General features: G+C 52.9%; 1 protein-coding gene across 6 annotated transcripts in view; it reads left to right on the top strand.

Moving 5' to 3' along the window:
* Positions 1-26592, top strand: part of MGLL (monoglyceride lipase) — a 99217-nt gene that overhangs the window by 48403 nt on the left and 24222 nt on the right. For all 6 annotated transcript variants that reach the window (XM_059077968.2, XM_067043310.1, XM_059077967.2 and 3 more), the window contains exon 4: positions 26078-26214. In XM_059077968.2, the coding sequence (XP_058933951.1) occupies positions 26078-26214 (137 nt within the window). The remainder of the gene's footprint in view (positions 1-26077; positions 26215-26592) is intronic.

The raw sequence follows: 26592 nt of genomic DNA, 5'->3' as shown, positions 1-26592 counted from the left end.
TCACTGCAACCAGCACAAAGTCCATGTGCAGTAAATACATGATTCTTCTCCCCTCCGCTCTGCCCTCGTTAGGAGGTTTGAGACCGCCCTCCCTGCCACGCTTGCTTCCTTCCTTCAGCACAGAAAACCAACTTGGCTGGCAGGGGCCAGCCGTCTTCCCCGGAGCCGTGGAGAAGGGCCGGACCGTTTTGGCACCATAATAGTAATTATTTCTTTCCCCGGCTATTGTGCAGATGTCACCAGGTCGGAAAACTCGCTTAGAGGGTTTATTCAATGGAAACTTTCTCTTTTACCAAAAAAGGAGAGGAATTATCTGTGGTGCTTCACCTGAAGGCTCAGGGACAGAGTCCAAGGCCCCTGGGGGGGCAGAGGGAGGGCTGGGCTGATCTGGAGCAGGTCAGCCCCTCCTTGTGTCCACCGACTCACCAGCCAAGGGTCCCTGAGGTCACGCGGCTCCCCGGCTTGAAGCATCTCGGTAAAACGGCACCGTTTCTGTGAACTGAAGTTTCTCCAAGCAGGAGAAGCTGCCGTGAGATGTGAGGACAGGCGTGTGGTGAGATTTCTAAATGATGCAGGTGGGCGCAAATGTTTCCTCTCGAGCTCGAGACCCAGAATGGGGGCGAGCTGACTTCTACTGAACTCACTGTGTGCCGGGCACGGCACTGAGGGCTGTCTCTCACATCTGTGTGGGGACAGGTCGGACACAGTTGAGATGTTGGCTGCTCTCCCGGGACCTGCCTGACCCCGTGCGTTTCCCCTGCCGCTGTCACAGAATAGGGGACCATTTGAAGGAGCTGTTGGGAGCCTCCTAGACCATCCTCACCCGCTAGGACACCATTCACAGTTTGAAGCTAGTGCGTTTATACACATTTTCAAGTTTCCTCTTTAGCGATAGCTTATCGTCATGGTAAATTGACTGGTTTTTCCATAAAGTACGTCTGATTTCAAGGCCTTTTTAAAGAATGATCGAGAAAAGAAAACTGTAAGTGATGTCCCCAACAGCAGAACTGCGGAGAGCACAGAGGATGCTTTGTCTCTCAGTGCCAGGGACGGGGGGCGTCCGGGAGGAGGTGCTGTGGGTTGAACCTGCTGCAGGGCCGGGATCGTGGGTCAGTTTGCGCAGAGAACTTGTGCCGTTTCCTCCACACCCGAGAGCCTCACTCCTTCATCCGTTCATTTCTTCGTTCACTTGTTCATTCTGTGATTTACTGATCACACCTGGGAAGGAGACGGCACAGTCCCTGCCCTTGTCAGACGCTAGGCGGAAATGAGTGACTTCAGAGTGTAGTGTATAACTCAGAGATCAGTGTCAGGAAGAAGGTGAAACGGGGTGGGGTAGGCAGTGGAGCAGGAGGCTGGCCTCACTGAGGTGGTGACAGCTGAGCCAGGACAGACGAGGGGAGGGCGGGGAGGGGGGCTGTGAGTGTCCGGGCCACAGGGCACCTGCAGAGGCCAGGCGGCAGGAGAGCAGGCGCCGTGGGGGGAGGGGGAGGGGACAAGGGCAGGCCACGTAGGGCCCAGTGGACCCTGGGCCCCTCGTCCGTAAAATGGGAGTAAGAGACCTCATGCGCCGTGCTGCAGACTTGACGGCATCGCCGGCACCAGCACATGCGGGAGGAGCTCGGTGACCGCGAGCAACACGCACCGCTTTCCTGCAGCACAGATGCAGGCGGGCAGCCTTCGTCCCAGGGCGCTGATGCACCTGGCCAGAGGCAGCCGAGTTGGGTGCCCTGAGCCTACTTCACACGTCCCCCAGCTCACGACACCATCGCAGCTTTCTTCGTGGCCCCGGGGCTCTTCCGGGACTTCTGTCTTTTAGGAACTCAGGGAGGAGTTTCTTCCTCTGAGGGAATCCATTCATCTGGGAATGGGGACACATCTCCTGCCAGACTCACTCGAGGCTGGGCCTTGAGCTCTCTCACTGGTTTTGGGAAGTTGGAGGGTCCCAGAGCTAAGGTGTAGAATCCTTGAGGACAGGAACCGTGTTGCTAATTTTACATGTATGTGTGTATTATGTATTGTATATTGTATATGTGTCTTTGCACTGGGATGGGCCTCGTACAGGTTCTCACAAGCAATTAAGAAATCAATAGGGAATTCCATGGTGTTCCAGTGGTTAGGACTCAGCGCTTTCACTGCCGAGGGCCTGGGTTCAATCCCTGGTCAGGGAACTAAAATCCTGCATGGTGCAGCCAGAAAAAAAGAAAAGAAATCAAGAAGTACTTGTACATCACAGCTTTTCTGACCGAATCAGTCAGCAATTGCCACAGTAATATTACATAGCAAAGCCCACCAGACTCACGAGCATAAGATAACAATAGCTTTGTTTTTCTTGTGCATCTGTAGGCTGGCTGACTTGGGCTGGGCCTGGTTGCACTCAGATTGGGTCCGGTCCTCTCCATGAGCTCTCATCCTCCTTGGGCCAGTGGTGTAGCCAAATTCTGCTCCTCCCAGGGCGATGTCAGAAGCATGAGAGAATGGTGGGACCATGTGATGCTTTTTAAAGTCTCGCCTCAGACTGGCCCCACCATCACCTCTGCCCATAGTCCACTGGCCAAGCCCAAGGTCGGGACATCATACATTCATCATGTGGTGTGAGGACCCACAGTGACTTGGGGCAGAGAGCTCAGGTGGAGGATGCTTCCCTAGAAAAGAGCTGAGGCGCACCCCAGCGTTGACCTGGGCCCAGGTTATCAAGCATGGAGCCCAAGGTGATTTTAAACAGTACGTCGGCAATCACTTCTTCTTTTAAAAGATACATATTTATTGACCAGAGGGCAGACAGCAGAAGCAAGGAGAACTACAATCCTGCAGCCTGTGGAACAAAAACCACATTCACAGAAAGACAGACAAGATGAAAAGGCAGAGGACTGTATACCAGATGAGGGAACAAGATAAAACACCAGAAAACCAACTAAATGAAGTGGAGATAGGCAACCAACCTTCCAGAAAAAGAATTCAGAATAATGATAGCGAAGATGATCCAGGACCTCGGAAAAAGAATGGAGGCAAGGATCGAGAAGATGCAAGAAACGTTTAACAAAGACCTAGAAGCATTAAAGAACAAACAAACAGTGATGAACAATACAATAACTGAAATGAAAAATACACTAGAAGGAATCAGTAGCAGAATAACTGAGGTGGAAGAACGGATAAGTGACCAGGAAGACAGAATGGTGGAATTCACTGCTGTGAAACAGAATAAAGAAAAAAGAATGAAAAGAAATGAAGACAGCCTAAGAGACCTCTGGGACAACGTTAAACACAACAACATTCGCATTATAGGGGTTCCAGAAGGAGAGGAGAGAGAGAAAGGACCCGAGAAAATATTTGAAGAGATTATAGTCGAAAACTTCCCTAACATGGGAAAGGAAGTAGCCACCCAAGTCCAGGAAGCACAGAGTCCCATACAGGGTAAACCCAAGGAGAAACACGCCGAGACACATAGTAATCAAATTGGCAAAAGTTAAAGACAAAGAAAGATTATTGAAAGCAGCAAGGGAAAAACGACAAATATCATACAAGGGAACTCCCATAAGGTTGACAGCTGATTTCTCAGCAGAAACTCTACAAGCCAGAAGGGAGTGGCAGGATATATTTAAAGTGATGAAAGGGAAGAACCTACAACCAAGGTTACTCTACCCGGCAAGGATCTCGTTCAGATTCAACGGAGAAATCAAAAGCTTTCTAGACAAGCAAGAGCTCAGAGAATTCAGCATTCAGAGAAATACCATGTTCTTGGATTGGAAGAATCAACATTGTGAAAATGACTATACTACCCAAAGCAATCTACAGATTTGGTGCAGTCCCTATCATATTACCAATGGCATTTTTTACAGAACTAGAACAAAAAAAATCTTAAAATTTGTGTGGAGACACAAAAGACCCTGAGTAGCCAAAGCGGTCTTGAGGGAAAAAAACAGAGCTGGAGGAATCAGACTTCCTGAGTTCAGACTATACTCCAAAGCTACAGTAATCAAGGCAATATGGTACTGGCACAAAAACAGAAATATAGATGAATGGAACAGGATAGAAAGCCCAGAGATAAGCCCACGCATTTGTGGTCAACTAATCTATGACAGAGGAGGCAAGGATATACAGTGGAGAAAAGACAGTCTCTTCAATAAGTGGTGCTGGGAGAACTGGACAGCTACATGTAAAAGAATGAAATTAGAGCACTTCCTAACACCGTACAGAAAAACAAACTCAAAATGGATTAAAGATCTAAATGTAAGAGAGGACACTGTAAAACTCTTAGAGGAAAACATAGGAAGAACACTCTTTGACATAAATCACAGCAAGATCTTTTTTGATCCACCTCCTAGAGTAATGGAAATAAAAATAAGTGGGACCTAATGAAACTTAAAAGCTCTTGCACAGCAAAGGAAACTACAAACAAGACGAAAAGACAACCCTCAGAATGGGAGAAAATATTTGCAAACAAATCAATGGACAAAGGATTAATCTCCAAAATATATAAACAGCTCATGCAGCTCCATATTAAAAAGACAACCCAATCCTAAAATGGGCAGAAGACCTAAATAGACATTTCTCCGAAGAAGACATACAGATGGCCAGGAAGCACATGAAAAGCTGCTTAACATCCCTAATTATTAGAGAAATGCAAATCAAAACTACAGTGAGGTGTATCATCTCACACCAGTTAGAATGGGCATCATCAGAAAATCTACAAACAACAAATGCTGGAGAGGGTGCAGAGAAAAGGGAACCCTCTTGCCTTGTTGGTGGGTATGTAAATTGATACAGCCACTATGGAGAACAGTATGGAGGCTCCTTAAAAAACTGAAAATAGAATTACCATGTGACCCAGCAATCCCACTACTGGGCATATACCCAGAGAAAACCATAATTCAAAAAGACACATGCAGAATTCCCTGGTGGTGCAGTGGTTGAGAGTCCGCCTGCCGATGCAGGGGACATGGGTTCTTGCCCCCGTCCGGGAAGATCCCACATGCCGCGGAGCGGCTGGGCCCGTGAGCCATGTCCGCTGGGCCTGCGCGTCCGGAGCCTGTGCTCCGCGATGGGAGAGGCCACAAAAGTGAGAGGCCCGCGTACCTCAAAAAAAAAAAAAGACGCATGCACCTTAATGTTCATTGTAGCACTGTTTACACTAGCCAGGTCACAGAAGCAACCTAAATGCCCACTGACAGATGAGTGGATAAAGAAGATGTGGTATTATATACAATGGAATATTACTCAGCCATAAAGAGGAACAAAACTGGGTCATTTGTAGAGACGTGGATGGATCTAGAGACTGTCATAGAGACAGAGGGAAGTAAGTCAGAGAGAGTGGGAATGTCATGTACACACTGATATGTATAAAATGGATAACTAATAAGAACTGCTGTATATTAAAAGGAAAAGAGATATCATAAAATAAATATCTGTCAGTTAGGAATTAAGTTTGGTTGCTGGAGTAAAGATGGATCGTAACAGTGGGTTAAACAAGAAAAAGTTAATTTCTCTCTAACTGGAAAGATGTCTGGAGATATTCTAGGCCTGTGTTTTAAGATGTAGGTTTTATTATTACTCAGGTATGGTGAGATCAACAGATCAGGGACAGGAGACAACTGCCATTGAAAAGATAGTTGTAAGAAAAAAAAAAAGGTAATTGTTAACAGTCCCAGAAGCGGGGGATGCCCCCCCAATGCAGGGCCACATGGGGAAGGACCAGGGCGGGGCAGAGGCAGCAGGGAGCTGGGGACAGGACGCTTTATTGTGGTTTCCCTGGAGAGCGGTGAGGCAGGGTGAGCAGCCTGAGGACTGGCTGCTTTGAATAATTTCAGTGGGCTCTGCTGGGGAGTGGGTGCCCGCCTCTAGTTGTCTGGTACAGATCCTGGGGTGATTAGGGCAGGAGGATATTGGCCTGAGTGTGAGAGCCGGATAGAGGTGAAGGGGGTGGGGTGAGTGGGCTCTGGATTGCTTAGTTTGCATATGAAAGGTACCGTGGAAGGCAGGTTGATGTTCTGTGGCAATTGGATAGCCCTAGGAGGGCTTCCCCCTTGTTTCCCCAGGGTCCATAAGGCCCCAGATGTCAAAATAGTATAACAAAAGACACGTTTAATACACCCTGGGATGACAGCTCTCTTGTGTTGTCAGGAAACCAGCTTTCTTCTATCTGTTCTGCCAGATAGAAGAGTATCCAGCCTCAAGTGTCCCTCTTGGTCCAAAAGGGCAGCCAGAGTTCCACCCATCGCATCACATTTATATTTCAGACATTAGAAATGCTGCCTACCTTCCGTCTAGATGGTTTCATCCATCAGTTTCCTCATATATCTTTTTTTTTTTTTTTTTTTTGTGGTACGCGGGCCTCTCACTGTTGTGATCTCTCCCGTTGCGGAGCACGGGCTCCGGACACGCAGGCTCAGCGGCCACGGCCCATGGGCCCAGCCGCTCTGTGGCACGTGGGATCCTCCCGGACCGGGGCACGAACCCGCGTCCCCCGCATCGGCAGGCGGGCTCTCAACCGCTGCGCCACCAGGGAAGCCCTCTCATATATCTTAATGACTAGAACTTAGTCATGTGGCCACGCCTGATTACTGGGGAGGCTGGAAGATACAGTGCTCTAGCTCGGTTCGTTGCCAGTCTGAATAAAATCAGGGTTAGGTTACTAAGCAGAAGGGAGAGAGCGGATATCAGGTAGGCAAATAGTCTGTGCCAGTTACTCTCTGTTTATGGGAAGCGACTCCGGTTCTCCATTAACAGTAGTGTTAGAAAGTGTCTGATAAGTGTGTTGGTATAAGATAAGAGTCCCCGGGTAAAGAAATATACTGGATAAACGTCAACACATTTGGTGCGTGACCAGTACACAGTTGTGGAGGTGGTACCGGTGATGGACGCTGGGTGACTGCCTCCTGTGGAAGAGGTTTGGGGCCACAGAAGGCTGGGTGCATTTGCCGGGGCCCGCGGTGGGTGCCCCTCGTTCTGGGTTTGGAACAGCAGTGACACACGGCCCACAAATCTGCCGGCGTCCAGTTGTGCTGAGTCACCGCCGTGTGGTGGCCGCCCTCCTGACCACGCGCCACGTCTGCACGCTCCCGCCCACGTGCGCTCAGAAGCAGCCTTCTCTTGCAGCTGTCGTTAAAACGTCCTTCGATGCATGCCTGACATTCCGTGTCCCTGCCGTGGGGGGGGGGGCTGAGACATGGGAGGGCGGGCGGGGCAGCACAGCATCCTGTGCTGTGTGGAGCTGCAGGCAGCTATTTAAACCTGTCACAGAGACCAGAGCACAGCTCATGTGAACCCAGTTTTAACATTGGATTTTCCCCTGTTCCCGGGTCATGGTGGCTCAGGAGAAGTGAAATTGAATTAAGGCTGTGTCTTCGGCTTTTCTCTCTGAGGTTGAGCAGTGTGGGGGCGGCTCCGTGCAGGTGGGGCTGTGTCAGCTGGGAGAGTGGCCGCAGTCCGCTGGCCCTCCTGTAGCCAGCCCCTCCCAGAGGCTGAGGTGCTGGGGGGCACGCGTAAAAACACAGCACCCCACGCCTTGCCAGAGGTTGCGTCCCTCCTACACAGTCCCCTCCCTTGGGCTCAGGGCGAATTCTGAAACACAAAGCAGCGTCGGGACGCTCCTGTCTAAAGGGTGCAGGATATGTGAACGTGAGTGCAGACATTTGAAAATACATCTCAGAAGATGCCCGCCCAGAAAACCCCTTTCTTTTCACCTTGGCCCTCTCCCTCGCCGTGGTCGTGGTGGTTGTGGTTCGTTTCCTCAGCTGCTGAGTGGGAGAGGGTATGGGGAGCCCAGCTGGGCGCCCTGCAGGGAGAGGCTGGGTGCAGGCACCCGCCTCCCGCCTCCCGCCTCCCTCCCAGGACAAGCCCTTGGGGAATTCGGGCACACCTCCCTCTCCCAGGCACCGCTCAGGACCCTGCCTCCTAGCCTGGAGAGTGAACCTACTGGGGCTAGGAGACGAAGGTGGCCAGAGCGCAGCCGGCCAGCTGTGGGTGCGGGCGCTGCGGGCCTCTTCCTCCTGGGTCAGGTGGGGGATCAGCAGCACCTGCCTAGCAGGGCTGCTCTGACAGGTGGGCCAGGCGGTGGGCGTGGAGGCCCTGGGTGGGTGTGCGGTGTTTCTCGGGTTCCCAGTGGCCTGCCCTCCCTCGGCAAGAGGCTTAAGAATTCTCATCTTGTGGTTGAGGAAACTGGAGCAGAAGTGAAATAATTCTTGCAATCGTGGAACATTCTGCTGTGGAGCTTTTTTTATATATTTTTTGTTTCTTCTTTATTTTGCCTTTTATGGTCGTGAGGGTGACAGCAGGACTGATTCCCTAAAGTGGAGAAATCTTCCCACTTAGTCTGGGCGTCTCCTCCTTTCACGGGGATCCCAGGAGCTCAGTGTGAACTGGGTGGGACTGTGGATGCTGAGCCTGGCGGCCACAGGGTCGGAGGTTGCCACGGGGGCTCTCTCAGGCTGGTGCTGACTTTGCAGAGGGAAGCACCAGCAGGAGAAGGAAGCTCAGAGAAACGGGGGAGGGTTGTAAGTGCGCCCCCCCCCCCCACCTGCTGAAATGGCCACCAACCAGAAGTGACCGAAACGGAACACTGGCGTGTGGGAGGCAGGGCTTGCAGAACCGGGAAGCCAGCTGAGGAGTGCGCGGCGGGGCAGAGCCCCAGGGGCTGTGACGTGGCTGTGACGGGAGTGCCACCCAAGGGGAGACGGGGCTTGGCCAGTACCTGCTGGTTCAGGCTGGTCCAGGCTGGCCCACCCTGCACAGCACGCCAGAGGCAGGCGTGGAAGCGGAGACCCGTCTGCGAGGACCGGGTGCCGCTGGGGAAGGCGAGACCTGCGTGTGCTGCGGACCAGGGTCCTCGCCATCCTGTAGCATGTGGCCCTGCGTCATCAGTGGCTTCCGAGCTTCCTTTGTTTTTGCAGAAGGAACTTTCCTCCCCGTGGACCACATGCTGCCCTTGTTCCTGTCACCACTTCCAGCGAGGAGAGAGGTGACAGTGTTTGCACAGGGCTCCCAAGTGGCAGAGCCAAAACTCAGGCCCTAGAGTGTCTGATGCTGATTCAGTGAAGCTGCAGACACCCAGCTCGGCAGCCGACCCATACACGCCAGAGAATCCATGGAACAGAGATCCGTGCCAGCTTGGGAAAACCTCGGGTCCAGGGCCGTTGTGCGTGGCCTCAGGCCTGACCCCTGAGGGCATTCCCGGGTCCCTCACCAGCAGGGAGAGGGTGCGGAAGCGAATCTGCCTTCACTGGGCCAGACGGCCCCCCATCACGCGGGGGCTCTGTGCTGCTTCGCTGTTTGTTCTGCTGCTTCTCTGCCTTTTGTCTTCTTCCTTTTTTTCATCTCTCTGGGTTCCTCTTGCACTTCTGTGAATGGTGTCTCCCATTTTCGTACCGATTCCTTTCCTAGTCTTTCTCCCGTAAGAATCTGATGGTTATTTTACAATGCAAAAGTAGAAAGTCTTTTTAAAAAAATTTTTTTAAATGCAAGGCTGTTGACTCAGAAAAATCAATCAAAGGTACAAGAGCAAGTAAATGGAGGGCAGTTTTTTCCTCTCTTGGATAAATATAGCAACTTCAGCAGACATGCTTTTTTAGATTAAGGCAGGAAAGCTTAAGCTCTATTTGACAGTCATGTGCTGTGTGGGCTGGAGACCGCAGGAGGGGAGGAAAGGGGGCGGGAGCCTGAGAGAGATGGGAGCGACGGAAACCGGAAGCACAGGGCCAGGGAATCTCCGCTGGCTTTTCGGGAATCGTCAGTTCAGGAGTCTGTGGCTTTGGGCATCTCCACCCACTGCTTGCCTCTCTTTAAAATGTTTGCTTGACCGATGAGTCCACATTTCTCTTTCCACCCGGAGGGGCCCAGCGTGTATGCCCAAACCTGCTCTAGTTGAAGAGTCGGGAACAGCCCTCGTGCCCACCGAGAGGGGTGGCTAGTCCAGACCAGGGCACACTCAGACCCCGCCTGCTGGAAGGAAGGAGAGAGAGGTATAATTTTGTCTATGGAAAGGCCTCTAAGACGTGTTGTTAAGGAGAAAAATAGAGTGCCATTTATGGAAAGGAAAAGAGGAGCATAACAAAATCATCCGGAGGCACAGACATGATGAGTGTGACTGTAGAAAAAGGTCCAGCAAGCACACACCCAAGTGACAGGGTTAGCAGTTGGGAGGCTGTGTTCATGTGCTTTGTCATTTAAAGTAAATAACAGCTTAAAAATCAACAGATGCAAAGCCTGTTGACTGAGGTATTACTCATGGCCCTTCAGCTGCCACAGTGCTCGGCCCGGCCAGACCCCGGGGGCCGGGAGAGCCAGACGCCCATCGCAGGAGATCGAGCCTCGGCATGTAGAACCGCGTTCTCTGAGGGCAGCTTCAGACCGTGCCAAGCTCTCCTCACCCGGCACAGTGGGACCGCTGTTGTGCGAAGCCACTGCCATGTGTCTTGCTTGCGGTCCTGTGAGTCCGTGCGGTGGCCTGGGCTGGAGAGGTGCCGGGCCGGTTAGCAGGGCTTTTGGAAGCTGCGAGACCTCCGGAGCCTGGGCCCAGATCTGGCCGCCGTCACCAGCGCTGCATGCAGTTAGAGCAAGTCCAAGCCGGGGTCAGGCCCGGTGGGGAGGAGCTGCGGGCCCGCTGCAAAGGGCACGGTGGGGGGAGGTGCAGCTGTGTTCCCGCCAGCCCAGCAGGGGACCGCGATGAGCCCACAGGTGTGTTTCCGAGCAGGCAGAGATGGCAGAATGTAATGAAGAGTGTTTTTTGGAGCTTTTTTTTTTTAACGATGGGGGTGGGAGTTTATTAATTAATTAATTTATTTTTGCTGTGTTGGGTCTTTGTTTCTATGCGAGGGCTTTCTCCAGTTGTGGCAAGCGGGGGCCACTCACTATCGCGGTCTCTCCTGTTGCGGAGCGCAGGCTCCAGACGGGCAGGCTCAGCAGTTGTGGCTCACACGGTCCCAGTTGCTCCATGGCATGTGCGATCCTCCTAGACCAGGGCTCGAACCCGTGTCCCCTGCATCAGCAGGCAGATTCTCAGCCACTGCGCCACCAGGGAAGCCCCGGAGCTATTTTCGATAGTTTTTTGATAGCTTTTTTCCGTCTCGGTGGCGGTTAGGGAATTGTGTTGATGGTGCTGATGCAGGCCAGCAGCCGCAAGCCTCGCTCATTGAAGGGCCCTTCAGACTGACTGTCGGTACCTCCTTACCCCCCCGCCCAGCTCCCTAGGCTCCAAGCCCGTGACACCTAGCTGAGTCCCAGCCTGTCACTTTCACACCTGAATGCGCTAACTCCAAGTACAGTCACTTCTCGAGAGCAGATAGGATTGGAGGCTGGTTGCAGAGCTGGCTGATTTTATTTTCAGGCTTTATGTTTCTGTGCTTATGTACGAGTGTGATTTTTAAAAGAATGGTTTAAAAGCCTTAATTTTTTCCCCCTGATGGCAAAATACCTGTTCATTGTAGAAAAAAAAAAAAAAAAGACAAAAACCCTAACCTTAATCTGATTACCCAGAGACAGTACCCCATTTTGTGTTACATTCTTTCGGATGTGTGCGTGCATGCTTGCGTGCGTGTGTGTGTGTGTGTGTGTGTGTGTAAATGAGACCAGAGGGGACAGATGTCTCCTTACAGGTCACTGGGCTGGCCTCCACCTGCTGTCTGGGGCATTCTCTGTCGCCTTCATTTTTGCACTTCCCTCTGCTTTTTCTGAAATGGGAAAGTGGGAGCACAGCATCTTGAAGCTCGAGGGTAGCAGATACGGAGGCCGTGTCCTTAACTGCACAGATGGAGAGGCAAGGCCCCGAGAGGACAAGTGTCTTGCTCAAGGCCACCCAGCAGGCTGGGGACAGGATGGTGACTCAATTCCTGGCCCAGGGTCCCAGATCACCTGCGTGGCCTCCTTGTCCCTCGGAGACTTCATCTACAGCAAACCTCAAAGAAAGAAGGGGACTGAGTTTCACCAGGAAGCTGTGACGGTCCCACTCGCTTGGGCTGGGCTGGACTTGAAGACCTGGCGGTCCGTTCCCACGGACCTGTCGGTTGACCTGGGGAGTCCCTCTCGTTTGTGACCCACAGCCTCTGGCTCTTGTTGCTCCTTGCATCCTTGAGGGTCTGCTGTGAGCCTGGAGATGTAGGGATGAGATGAGGGGTCCTTGCCCCAGGAGCACTGTCTCTGGGGGGTGTGGTTCTCCAGGTAGAGTGTTGGTCACCCCATTGTGTGCTGACACTGGAGCCGGGGACCCCAGAGGACAGTGAGAAATCAGGGGGTCTCCCGGGGGGGACAGGACGAGACAGGAGAGCTGAGCTCCACGAGGGGGAGGGGAGTGTTCGAGAAGGAGCCCCGGAGCATGTGCAAGGCCGGACGTGCATGCTACCTGGGGAGGACAGAGGGCAGAGGCCTGGGACGCAGCCTTGGTACTGACCCTTCCTCTGAGCCCCAGGCCATCGAAGGGGAGGAGCTGGAGAGGTGCCCAGGGAGCTCCCCGTTTCTGCTGAGTAGGAGGGGCAGGACCTTCGCGCACACCGTGGTCCACTCGCTCGCAGGGGCGTCCCTGTCAGGGTCTAGAACAGGGCCCATCAGATTAGCAGACCCCCTTCCTGGGAGAATGAGGAGGGAGGAGGGTGCGGCGGGAGCGTGTCCCTGCTGAGCCCGAAGACCGGGAGGGTCTTGCGGACAGTGCTGGGCCAGGGGCGGCCGGGCGCTGCAGAGCACGGGGGTCGGGGAGAGGGTGGACCCGTGAGTCGGCGGGCAGGCTCCCCGAGAGGGTTGAGCGAGGGGCGGGGGCAGGCGGGGAAGGGCCCTGTGGTTCTACCACCAGCGCAGGGGAGGGACACAGCACGAGAGGCCTGGGCTGGAGGGGAGCTGGGGGGAAACATGGCAGTGGGACCTGGGAGCCCAGTGAGACTGGAAATTGCCCGGGCTAGACCAGGGAGGGGAGGGGGTGGCCGCCGTCCGCACAGGGGGTGAGTAGCTTGGAGAGCCTCGGGGCACATAGGAGCATCAGATGCTTGGAGGAAGTGGCCGTGGGTATTTACTTGTGGTTTTTCCCTGAAGGAGAGTGAAGACGACTTGCCCGTGTTGGAGCTGGACTCTGCTCCTTGCTGGCCACGCCCCGAGCCCCTGGCTGCCTCCCCAACCCCTGGCTCCAGGGAGACCGTTTGGGCTACCTCTGCCCCAGGCTCCTGGCCGCTGGGTGTCCTGTTCCGTTTTTTTTTTTTTTTAAATAAATGTATTTTACTTATTTATTATTTTGGGCTGCACTGGGTCTTCGTTGCGGTGCACGGGCTTCTCATTGCAGTGGCTTCTGCTGCTGTGGAGCATGGGCTCTAGGCACGCGGGCTTCAGTAGTCAAGGCACGGGGGCTCAGTAGTTGTGGCGCACGGGCTCAGTTGCTCCACGGCACGTGGGATCTTCCCGGACCGGGACTTGAATCCGGGTCCCCTGCATTGGCTGGCGGATTCTTAACCACTGAGCCACCAGGGAAGCCCTCCTGTTCTGTTTGAACTCTCTTCTCTGCATTTGCTACAGAAAAGTCAAAGCCACTTTGTTAGCAGGGTGGGTGAAAGCGGGAGATTTCACAGCCAGTCTCGTAGGAGCTGGAGCCCCGTGCAGCCACTCCTTCCACGCTCCACAGCCGGTCCCCACGACGGGCGCCAAGGGGGCTGCTCTGGGTGAGGCTCAGCCCTCCTCGGCCTGAGTGGGGGCCACGTCGTAGAGGGGGGCAGACCCCGTGCTGGGACTCATGCATCCCCGGACAGGTTTTCCTGTTCCTGGAGTTGCCACCGCAAGCACGAAGCGCAAAGCGTGGAAGAAGAGGAGCAACGTTTGCTGGTTGACGTTTGCTGCTTTTCTCACCTGTGTTCTCATTTCATCCTCCAGCCCCTGCCGGCTAGAATCAGGGCCGTTTTAACCGATGGGAGAAACAGGACCCCAACAGGGGAGCGGTGGCCCAAGGTCACAGCCAAAACGCGGCAGGATTGGGACCCACGGCTGGTGCCGAAGCTGTGCTCTTTCTTCTTCCAGAAACTCTGCCGGTCGAGGGAAACATGCGAGTCAGAACGTGGTCTGTTTAATCTGTCTTCTAACAAAAACAAAGGTGATCTTAAGCACACGGACGGAGAAAGTAGTTTAGAAAGGAAGTATCTGTAAAAGCCAGCTCAGGCCGGGCGTTTACCTCATCGGGCATGTTGTTGCCCGTCCCTTGACATTCTATGAAAGTTTTTTAAACGTTAAACCTTTTCCTGAACTTTCAAGCTCTTGGGATTGCTGATCTCGTCGAGTTCTGTCCTTTGCCTCCAGTGATATTTGGAATTTGCCAAGCATCCTGTTATTTTGTCAGACCTTTATTCCTTGATCTCATCGCATCCTGGAGTTTCTGCTGTGAATGCCTCTCCCTGCCCCACAGCTGTTGCCTGTTTATAAGCCACGGGCACTTTCTGTATGTATTCAACTTCCATCAGGAGAGATCTGGGTGAAAGGTCTGGCATTTCTGGGTGATTCTGGCTTATCCAGAGTCTCCCAGAGCCCCTCCTGCTCAAGAGACAGCAAAGGAACGCGACGTGTGGGAAGGGCTGGCTGATCCCATGGGGGAAGTGGCCTCGCCCAGTCATCCTTCAGCTTGATACAAAAGGAAGATCATCTCGCTAGACGCCACGAACCATAGTTATGGCGCTTTTTGTCGTGCTGTTTCCTCTTATTTATGCAGTGGAGAGTAGGATGTTTTCAAATAAACCCTCTAAATATGAAATCCTGAGAATGCATTATTCCTGAAACGCTGTACCGTTAACAGCCTTTTAGCTGGTTATATTATAAAGCATGTTGTAACAGCTCAAAAGAAATATATATCTGAGCCGAAATGTGTTTCCATAGCCCATATGCTGAATTCTGGCATCTTTATACCTTTTTCAAGCTGTTTTCAATTAGTAGAGAAATTAATTTCTGTGTTTGTGTCCTTCGTGCAGTCGAGCTTGTGCACGGATGCCGCAGAGAACTCCCCTTTCTCCTCCCGTCGAGGGGAGCTCGTGCAGCAGGGGTTCAGGAGATGAAAGCGTGTTGGTCCAGGTGTCCATGATGGAAGCCTGGACCATCAGCTAACAGAAAAGGAGGAAATGGCTTTTGTTGAGGGAAACAAACTGTTTTCCAGACCAGCAAGCTGTGATCTTCGACTTTCTGTCATATGCACGTTTTTTGAGAGAGAGAGAGAGAGAGAGAGAGAGACAGAAGCAGAACCTCCCGGGTCACACGGTATATTCCCCGAGAGGCAGCACGAAGGTCCTGTGCAGCCTGCCCCACATCGCCTGTGACCCCTTCGCCCTCCGAGTGCCCTTTTGTCCCACACTCTCTGCTTTTGGAGCCTCACAAGGGCATTTTTAGCATTGGCGGACTGTGTTGGCTGATGACTGAACATGATTTTTGGTGACCTTTTAGCTGAGGGATGCAGCTCCTCTACTTTTAATTTGTCTTTGTTCTCGTGTCCTTACACTTCAGTGTACAATGCTGTTGCTCGTGGGACTTCTGCAGCGTGAAATCCCATGATTGGGGACTGTCACAGGAGCGCAGAAAACAAGCCAGACCTTCGTTAGAAACGGGCTTTGAAACCCTCTGATGGATAAATTTTAAGTAGCGTGATCACGTTGCAGCCTAAGGTAGGGAGGGTCTGTGGGGGTTCTGGCATCCTCGTTCCAGAAGAGCATTGAGGGAACTCAGTGGAAGCGGAAAATACAGAAGAGCCTCAGGGAAACCTGTTGGGCCTGGAAGGTGTGCACTTTCTGTCACATCTCTTCTGGGGGCACCTGGTGTGGGCTGAGCAGGCACGCAGCTGCTCTGGGTGGTCGGGACTCCCAGCTGGGTCAGCCCGGAGCCCTGGTTATCTTACGGACCATTGTCTGGGTCACACGCGTGTTCTGTGGCTCTCTCCCTACCACAGGTAGAGAAACGAACTGCCTTGAAAAAAGGAGAGAAAAACATTTGATTACAAGTTCTTCAGACCCAAACAGGAGCTTTCCATAGTGTTTTTACCTGGAAGCAAAGTACCGTAATGGGAAGAAAGTGGGTTTGCTACCTCCTCTAATAAACCAAGAGCTGTAACTCCCGGTGTGGACACGGATGTGAGGAAATTCACATTTCTGTGCTTGGCTGGGGACAGCGGAAATTCTCAAGTTGGAATGCATTTTTGGTCCTGTAAATGAGGACTCCGCAACATATTCACATCTTTTGATCTAGAAGTCCCATCTTGGCAAGTTTTTCCTGACAGTTCTGTAAATATCTGTGAAAAGATGTTCATCTCAGTGTTATTTAGAATAGCAAACACTGCTGGCAACCTCAGTGCCCCACCATTGAAAGTAAAGTGAGTTTTGATTTTTATCCCCCTGATGGGACATCACGCAGTGAGTATAAGTCACAAGTGTAAATTTTGTGTCAAAGTGGGGGAAATAGTACAGTCTTATGTGTTAAGCTGAAAATCAACCCCCTGCCCCAGAGCCTAGCCAAGACCGGGCACCCAGCAGGTAGCTGGGAAGCGTGTGTTCCAGCTGAAGTGGTCGGCTTTTACCTTCTTCCTGCAGCAGCCCCTACAGGGGAGCCTCGTCACCTGCCGGGCTGACCTCCCCAACCCCATCCTGACACATGAACCCCCTGGGTGGGAGATGAGGGTGTTGCCTGCACGAGGGCTCCAGTTGTAGTCCCGCTTGCTCTGGCTGGAAAGCGCTCCTGGCCGGCTCCACCAGGACACCCTCCGCCCCACCGTGAGGCCTGTGGGTGCCCCAGCGTGAGCCTCTCGCCCGGCAGAGGGCACGGTGGCTTTGTCTTGTCCGGGAGAACTCAGGCTGGCTGGGAAGAGCCAGGAGGCCGTGCCAGCCGGCCCTGACCCTGCCGAGGTCGCACCCAGGGCCACAGGCAGGACAGGGAACGGACAGTATGGTTTTGTGGGTGTGGTGACAGTGGAGGCGTCCCTCGCAATCTGAGTGTGTTTTCTCCAAGTGCTGTGTGCTGGAGGGTGTCCCAGGTCAGTTGGTACAGTTCACTTTGGCCGCCACAGAAATGAGACCAGACTTCCGTTGTGTTTGCTTCTGCTTGGCGAGGGCGGGCCTGGTTTGTTGCTTTAAAAAAAAATATATATATTTGTTTGTTTGTTTGTTTGGCTGCGCTGGGTCTTAGCTGTGGCGTGCGGGATCTTCAGTTGCCGCATGCGGGCTCTCAGTCGTGGCAGGCATGTGGGCTCTAGTTCCCTGACCAGGGGTCGAACCCGGACCCCCTGCATTGGGAGCACAGAGTCTTAGCCGCTGGACTGCCAGGGAAGTCCCTTTTGCTTTTTTTTGGTTGATTTTTCATTTCCACAATGAATATTGGCCGTCCACTTTGTGCCCAGCCCTGACCTGTGCACGTCACACAGGAGGTCTCGGCTCACGTTGCCCACGGTCCTAGGAGACGGGGGCCCAGAGGGGCTGCGACCCTGCAGGAGGCTGCACCCTGCCGGGGCCGGGTTAGGTCCAAGGACGTCCGATCCCAGAGCCGTCCCGTAACCCGTACTCGGGCTGCCCGACGCTTCCTGGCTTTCCCCGGAAATCGGCCTCGGACGTGTGTTACTTTTGTAATCAGAGGAGGGGTGCAGGGTTTTACTGCTTAAGTAATATTTTAAATGCAGGCCAGCGGATCCAGGTGGTTTTCCTCATTCCACGTGGCACCTCCGCAGTAGAAACGGTTTGCGGTGCTGCCGAACGGGACCGTTCCACCATGGGGCTGGTGAGGCTGGGGACCTGCGTTTTGATGGTTTGCACTTGAGTGGATTTATTTGCCCCCTGTCATCAAACAGGAGGAGCCACGCGTCCAGGGGCTGGCACAGGGCTGGGAGCTAATAAGTGCTCCTCTTTTCGCCTTTGTAATATCTTAGCTGAATTTGAACTTGCAGTAGTGTTGGTTCAGTACCCGGATGTGTAAGGGCATGCCCCCTGCCGGGCCCTGCCTGGGCCTCAGTGTGCGGAGCTGGCCCTTTGTCGAGGGCGGAAGGGGCCGTTTCTCCTGCCCGCTCGCTCTGTGGTCACTTCCATTGACTCTCTGTGGTTGAGAAACGCTGACCACCTCCCGTCTTTTCTGAAAGCTCTGGGGTCCTGACTTCAGCTGGTTTTAGTTGCTGGCATCTCCAAGGCTTTCAGAAAGTTCTGCTTCCTAAATATGAACACTACAACGTCTCCCATCCTGGAGAAAGGGTTCTGTGCTTCTTTCTAAAGCAGTTCACTTCACCATGGGTGATCTCCTTTGCTTTTTAAAAGTAGCACTTGTTACAGTTTCAACAGAGGTTAAACTTGGGTTGCCCAGTTTTCATGCTTTTCTGTGGGTTACAGAAGCTCCAGACAGCTGTCAGGCACCACATGGGAGCTTCTGTCATCTGGTGGGGACTGAACAGACCTACCTTAACGTTTTGAGGAGAAAAGTTCTGTTAGATGTTAAATTTATTTTTAGTTAGAAGGAAACCGAGGCGAAAGCAAGCCATGATTATGCAGAGGAGAAATACAGGTTAGACATGCAGAAGACTCTCTGATGGGGAAGAGCCAGCACTAAACCCCACGACGGTTTGTGGCTTTTCTCCTCTGAGGCTGTAGGGGGATGGGAGCGAGTGTTTGGTGAAGACCCACTGCCTGCCGGCTGTGCTCTTCTGGTTCATTTATTCCAGCAGCTTTATGATGAGGTGAGGGGGTGTCTCCGAGTTTTACAGACGGGCAAGTGACTAGTGGTAACGACCATCTTAAAATTGGTGTTTCGTTCCCTTGCTTTTTTATTCTATGCTTTTATCACATAGGTTGGGCTCTCTAAAAAATACATAGTTTGCTTTTGCTTGTTTTTTCATTTTCTTTTTTGTTTTTTTTTTAGCTTTCTATAAAATGGCAAAACTTGAATACCTTACTTTCTTTTTTTCACTTTGTATTCTGTTTCTAAGGTTCCTACATGTAGCTTTCGTTTATCCCTTTTCTCACTACTGTAGAATAATCCCTGTAGCTGCAATGTGTCCATTCTCCAGCTGTGACAACAGGCCGTAGCCCTGTCTCCTGTGGTGCCTGCACAGGAATTTCTCTTGGGTGTATGAACGCCTGCGGGTGGAACGGCTGGGTTGTAAAGTACGGAAGTCCAACCTTGCGAGATGCCGGATAGGCTTCCACAGTGGTTGTACTGGCTTCTCTCTGTGTAACACATACGGGCTGGTGACTCCCTTTACGTTTGGACATGGGAGCGCAGTCAGGCCTCCTCAGGCCCCTCACAGAGCTCTGTTACGCTGGAGCTCGTCCAAGTGGCTTTATTCTCCCTCTGGGTCTGTGTGGCCATGACTCCCGCACGCGGCTCCTGCCCGTCCAGTCCTGCGGTTCTTGAGGCCAGAGGCGCCACAGTGACCGTCTGCCTCGCTGGCCTGAACCGCACGTCCTGCCGGGGTCCCCCTCCTGCTTCGTGCTGGCCCGTGCGCCGGCCAGGAATGCAGGGCCAGCCCCCGCGGGATGGAAGGAAGTCCGTCCTCTTGCTGGTCCCATTGTCCCAGGGAGACAAAGCCATGTCCCTAGAGCCTGGGTCAGGGAAATGCTGTCTGCTTGGAGCCTCCAAAGGAGCAGAGGCGAGAAATGAGAAATCTCTGCTTGTGCAGACCCCCCGGTGGGGAGTGTGTGGTCCGCAGTTAGGGCCCTGCTGTGGACCCCTCACTAGACAGGGCGCGGCGATGCTTTTGCTGTGAAAATGGCAAAATTGGGAGCCTGGTACTCCAGCGCCGGGAGGAAACCATCTCATCGTTTAGACTTGAGGGCCTGGTGTGAACGCCTGCCTGCCTGTGTTTTTAATCACGCACGCCCATCGCTTCTGATTAAAACAGGAAGAACGTCTGAGGTAGATGTAGGGGTAGAATAGAAGAGCGCAGAGGCCGCGAGCGTGTTGAGTCGCCACCGGGTAGGGGGTGGGCTCTGGAATCAGACTTTCCTGCGTCAGATGCAGCCGCGCCGCGAGGCCCTGGTCTCCTTGTTGGTGAGGGATGTGGCAGTAAAAGCGCCAGATTTGGGGTCTGAAATCAGTGCTTGAGCCCTTGCCCGGCCTGTGACTCACCGGGAGGCTGAGCTCCATCCAGTCTGTCCGAGGGTCAGTTTTCTCTGCTAGAAAATGGGGGAAAGAATCTCTAACTCACGGGTTTGTGAGGATCAAGTGAAATAACCGTGGGCAAGGGGCCGTGTAAATAGCGGGTGTTGTCGGTCCTGGTTCTTTAATGCTTTGTCTCTCTTTCCTTACCCAAGGCGACATCTCACCAGGTTTTTCTTCTCTAAGAAAATGAGTACTAAGTAGAACTGGTTCCCTAAGAAAAGGGAAGTCAGATGCTCATTTCTTCCTATTCCAGCTTTAACAGGATCATCAGCTTTCCGGATACTTCCTCGTGATCTCTTTTCAGCACACGGTGGTGCCGTGGAAAGTTATTTTAAGGTAGAAATATTTTGTATGGGACAAAGAGACAAGGGAGTATTTCATCTCTCAACAAAGAATTACTACCTACTTAACTGTGCACGGAGTACGACTCTAGAGTGTGTTCAGGGTCCTTGGGATGGGTTTTAATCAGATGTGGTGAGACACACAGACACGGAAATGGCTGTCAGGAGGGAGAATTTATTATGTTCACAGTTCCCTAGGAAGCGGGCAGGGCACCCCACACGGGGCCACTCGGGAGCACAGGACTGGTCGGGAGGCACAGGGAGTTGGGGGGGAATGTAGAGGGGGGCCTCCGCTGCGGCTGCTGTGAGGGGGAACGGCGAGGCAGGCCGAGCAGGCTGAGGACTGGCTGCTTTGAATCGTGTCAGTGGGCTCGCGGGCTTGGGGGCTGCCCTGCTCGTCCGGTGCCTGTTGCCGGGTGACAAGGACGGCAGGAGAGAAGCCCGGAAAGTGAGAGGTGGGAAGGTGGGCTCTGGGCGGGTTGGTTTGCATGTGAAAGACCAGCTCACAGGCCACTTCTTCCCTGTCTCTAGAAATTCGCTAACCCTGGGAGCAGCAATCCCTCCAGGGTCAGCTTTAACCAGATGGTAAAGCATCAAAATATAGAAAGTTAAAAACACAGAACATAGCAAAATCAGGGCAAACAAAACAAAAAATGTGCTGGATTAAGGCCTGTGGTGCAGGGTTCTTTGTTTTAAAAAATACGAGGAAAAGAATTTTCATTGCGATTGCAGAACTGTCGCTCAGTATCCGTGGCGGGAAAGGAAGTGTATCAATCAGTGTGGCCAGGGTAATGGAGATGAATCTCTGGTGAGTGGCCATTACGGAAATACTGGCTACAGTTCATTTCAACAGGTGTATAGCAGGCACCTACCCCCCGCCAGGCCATTGCGAGGAGCCTGGAGAAATGTGCAGAAGAACAGAAAGGGATCCTTGATCCCGAGGTCAGCCCTGGCAGGCGTGGGGCACGTGTGGGCCCAGCCTCCTCCCCGAGTCCGTGGCAGACGTCACCAGTCACCCACAGCACAGTGCCGTGGCGGCCACCAGCCACCCATCAGAGCTGCTTGTCAGCCGGTCTCTAGGGACCCTCGGTCCATGGGGGAGGAGTGGTGCTGGAGGAGAGAAGGAGCGGGGGAGCTCCAGTCAGCTCACCTGTGATAGAGACAAGACCTGGTTGCGGGGGAAGGGGAAACTTGCACCTGTGTGGAGGGAACTGACTCCGTGGAAGGGTTAGGAGTGGCGATGGGCCTTAGAGGATCTGCTCCTGTCCCGGTGCTGGGCTCAGGGCCCCGCAGCAGGGGGCTGCTGTATGAGAGGCGCAACAGAAAAGCGTGGATGTGCTTTGAGGGACAGTGGGCGGGGAGGTGTGAGCGTGGCTCCGATTGTGCTTTCTGCTGAGGGAGCAGGACCAGAGGCCCCGAACACCGGGCCGGCACACGTGGACCGAGCTCTGGAACGGTGGACACTGATCCCTGCAGGGTCAGGCAGCTTCCAGAGGGGTGCAGAGTGTGCATCGTGGGGAGAGGCAACCACGGGACAGCGGAGAGGAGCAAGCGAGGGCCTGCGGGGCGGCCGGGGCGGGTTGCACTGCAGCGCCCTCGTCAGCGGGGGCGGACTTGTGAGCAGGCAGACCAGCAGAACCGAGCAGCCGTCCAGAAATGGGCCGGGCTCAAGTCAAAGGGGAACCTGCACATGGGATCGGGGGGACGCCACAGCTCAGTGAGGTGGTGAAGGACTTCTTCGTAAATTCTGCTGGAAGAACTGAGAACCGTTTAGGAGCTTGATAGAGGTGCTCGAGCAGCATTGTGAACGTACAAAATGCCACCGAGTTGGTGCACTTGACAGTGGCCAGCGTGATGTGATGTGAGCTTCACCTCAATTTTAAGAACAAAAGAGCCATCAGGAAAGAGATCCTGTCTCACCCCAGGAACCACGATCCGCTGCAGGTGGATCAAAGATTAATAGGTAGGAAATGAAACCGAATCTGGAGATGATGGTGGCGATGGTGGCGCAAAAGTGTGAATGTACTTAATGCCACCGAGCTGTGCGCCTAAGAATGGTTAATGTAGGACTGGCTTCCTGGCGGTCCAGTGGTTAAGACTCCGAGCTTCCACTGCAGGGGTCATGGGTTTGATCCCTGGTTGGGGAACTGAGATCCCACATGCCGTGCGGCATGGCCAAAAAAAAAAAGGTTAATGTAAGTTTTATGTTATGTATGTGTTATCCATCCCCCCACAAGAAATGAAACCATAAAGGAACTCATAGAAAAACTGCTGAGTTCCTTTATACCCCTGGAGTAGAGAAGGCTTTTATAGCTAAGAATCAAGACTCAGAAGCCATAAAAAGGAAAGATTGATCATTTTTTAAGGGGTTTGTTTTTTCTTTAAAGCAACTAGTGCTCAAGCTGTTTTTTTTTAATGAATTTATTTTTTATTTATTTATTTTTGGCTGCGTTGGGTCTTCGTTGCTGCACGTGGGCTTTCTCTAGTTGCGGCGAGCGGGGGCTACTCTTCGTTGTGGTGCGCGGGCTTCTCGTTGTGGCGTCTTCTCTTGCTGTAGAGCATGGGCCCTAGGCGCGCAGGCTTCAGAAGTTGTGGCTCACGGGCTCTAGAGCGCAGGCTCAGTAGTTGTGACGCACGGGCTTAGTTGCTCCACTGCATGTGGGATCCTCCCAGACCAGGGATCAAACCCGTGTCCCCTGCATTGGCAGGGAGATTCTTAACCAATGCACCACAAGGGAAGTCCTAAGATTGATTAGTTTTTCAAATAAAAATCTTCTGTAGCTTAGACACAACATCAAGTCAAAGGACAAATGACCAACTCATATACAGAGAGCTCTTAAATATCAAGAAGTGCAAAATCCTGCAAGCAAAGACAGAAATTCTCAGTTTACCAGAAAAGAAATACAAGTGAATCTTGAAATACAAGGAGATGTTCGACCTGTACTTTCTCCTGTGTCTTAAGGGCAAGAATACAAACACTGAACGACCTGCTTTGTTGGGAGGCTGATAGAGTCAACCCAGCACATCCCACGTGGGCGGGAAGTGGGCAGCTTCTTCTGAAATTGCGCCTGCACGAACCTTTCAACCAAACAACCTTGCCACCTAGACGTACACCCTGAAGGCGCAGCTTCACAAAGATGGAATAAAACCTTCCCAGTGATTCCTTACAGTCAGATGTTTAATAAACGAGAGACTGGATGTCACACAAATGATTTTCGATGAGAGATGGCCAGAATAAGCTGTACTTCACCCACACAGAGGAGCACTGCACAGCCCTAAGACAGAGGGAGAACTCTTGGCCTGTTTGTGATAATGAAATAATCTCCAGAATACGTTAAAAGTGAAAAAAACTGGCATTGAATAGGGTGGATCTGTAGCATGCTACCTTCTGTGTAAAAAAAAAAAAAAAAAAAAAAAAAAAAATTCTTATTTTTGCAAAAACAATTGCTCTGAAAGAAAAAACAGAGAATAGTTAAAATGATTAGCCATGGGGAACAAGAGGGGAGAGGTAGAGGAGACAGGAATAGAAGCAAGATGTCACTGGATGAATCTTTTTTTATTTTTCTAACTTTTGAACCAGGTAAATGTTTACGTATTCACGAAAGAAAGTGAAATTGAAAAGTAAAAGAGCAAAATCTATAGTTGTGAACAAATTTATTTTGAAACGAATGAATCTAATCGTATATCAAATTAGTAACATAAGCACACAGAGAAAATAATGATCACGTATTTGTAATAATTCGAACTTTAAACTTAATACTCTGGGGCTTCCCTGGTGGCTCAGTGGTTAAGAATCCGCCTGCCAATGCAGGGGACACGGCTTTGAGCCCTGGTCTGGGAAGATCCCACGTGCCGCAGAGCAGCTAAGCCCCGTGCGCCACAACTACTGAGCCTGCGCTCTGGAGCCTGTGAGCCACAACTGCCGAAGCCCACGTGCCTAGAGCCCATGCTCCGCAGCAAGGGAAGCCACTGCAGTGAGAAGCCCGTGCACCACAACAAAGAGTAGCCCCTGCTCGCCGCAGCTAGAGAAAGCCCACGCGCAATGAAGACCCAACGTGGCCAAAAATTAAATAAATAAACAGATACATTTATTTTTTTAAATGGCAGTATTAAACATAATACTCTGGCCATATCATTACTGAACTATCTTCCAAGGACGGGGGGTGGAGTAGGGGGAGTATTGTTTAGTGGGTGTATCAGTCAGCTTGGGCTGCCATAACAGAGTACCCCAGACTGAGTGACGTAAACGATAGCAATTTATTTTCTGAAGGTTCTGGAGGCCGGAAGTCCAAGATGAAGGTGTCAACAGGGCTGGTTCCTCCTGAGGCCTCTCCCCTGGGCTTGCAGACGGGCGTCCCTCTGTGTGTGTCTGTGACCTAATCTCCTTTTCTTACAAGGACACCAGTCAGATTGGGTTAGGGGCAAGCCCAGCGACCTCATTTTAACTTACATCACCTCTTTAAAGGCCTGTCTCCAAATACAGGCATGTTCTGAGCTGTGGGGTTTAGGACTTCAGCACGTGAAGCGAGTGGGGAAGGGGGGGTGCGGTCCAGCCTGCACCAGGAGCATGAGGTGTTAGTTTGAGGGAGATGGGAAGGTTGTGGGGGTGCACGGTGGCGACGGTTGTACAGCAAGGTGAGTGGGCTCGATTACTGCTGAGCTTGCGCTGAAAGATGGTGAAGACGTTTTACCGCAATGAAAAATAAAAATGAGTGTCGGGGGACTGAGGGTGCTGCTGAGAGAGTGTCAGAAGGGGGCCCCAGGCTGTGTGCGATGGGCGCTCGTGGGGGACGGACAGTAGGGAGCGGGAGTCTGCGGTCTGAGCACACCGAGGGTTTCCAAGTTTGAGGTCCCAGCTGCCGCGAGCACCCCCTCCAGTCTCCATCCGCAACGTGGGCGGCATGGTCACTGCAGCTTTGGGCAGGTCCCCTTGCTGTGCTTCCTTGTGCTCTGGGAGCTCCTCCTCGGTTGCGGTTTTCAAACCCTCACATTGTGCTGTTTCTATGGTGACTGACATCCCCCCGAGAGGGGAGCATGGAGGGACCCTCAGAACGCAGGGAAGTGAACAGCACAGGTGTGGGACAGGCGGTACCATCCGGGGGGAGGGAGCGTGACCTAGTTTTATGGCTGCTTTGCTGAGAAGATTCTGGCAGGCGCACTTGACAGTCTCACGTCTGCCGCGCTGTCTTCGCCAAGAGCTGTAAAGGCAGGTGACAGCCTGCGGCACTTTACCTGGTGAAAAGCTAACGCTTGGAAACACAGCTGTGTGAGGGTCAAGGACTTGGGAAGGCGCAGGGAATTCCAAGCCTCATCCGTCTTGTTTCTGGCCACTTGGCGAGAAACGAGGCCAAGTGAGACTCCATGTGCCTGTCGTTTCTTTTCTCCTGGGGTACGGCCACAAGGAAGGCATCCTGGCTGCGTGGACAGGCTCTGTGCTGTTCACATCCTGGCTCACGACTTCTGGCTGTGTGATCTTTGGCATGTTCCTTAACCTCTCTGTGCTTCCACTTCCTGGTCTGTAAAATGCGGGGAGAAGAGTTCCCACGGTCAAGAGTTCTTGGAAGGGCTTGGTGGGTCCTCCCTAAAGAGTGGCTGGTAATTCCATGAGGAGACCCCTGGGCTTGGCAGAAGTCGGCCTCTGGTCACGGGTTCTGTTTCTTGTTCTCTTCCAGTTGGCCACGGGCAGAGCGAGGGGGAGAGGATGGTGGTGTCTGACTTCCAGGTTTTCATCAGGGACGTGTTGCAGCACGTGGACGTTGTGCAGAAGGACCACCCGGGGCTTCCCATCTTCCTCCTGGGCCACTCCATGGTGAGTAGACCACGGGAGAGCCCTCTGAGTCAAGCCGGGCCCCAGCCCCAGCCCTGCAGTGGGGGGAGGGGGAGGGTCCCGGCATGCAGGGGGCCGCCCTGCCTCTGGCTCCGTTGCCCTCTGCCTGGCCAGCACGACCCCCCCCCCCCCCCGCCCCGGGAGCTCCCAGACAATTTATGCTCAGGAAACAAGGGCCAGCATCTTGGAGGCAGCCCCAGAGAAGCTCACCTCCGCCCGTTCGTTCCTGCCAGGGCCCAAGGCGCCAGCAAGGTGCCACTTCATGGTGGGGCCCCAAGGGCACTTCTCCCTGCACGGCCGCGTCTCAGGGCAGGAGGGCCCCTCGGTCAGCCTGTGGAGAAACACAGGTCCTGTGCGTCC

This window comes from Kogia breviceps, chromosome 10 (genome assembly GCF_026419965.1).
Source record: "Kogia breviceps isolate mKogBre1 chromosome 10, mKogBre1 haplotype 1, whole genome shotgun sequence".
Taxonomy (NCBI): domain Eukaryota; kingdom Metazoa; phylum Chordata; class Mammalia; order Artiodactyla; family Physeteridae; genus Kogia; species Kogia breviceps.
This window is presented reverse-complemented; position numbering and strand designations above follow the sequence as displayed.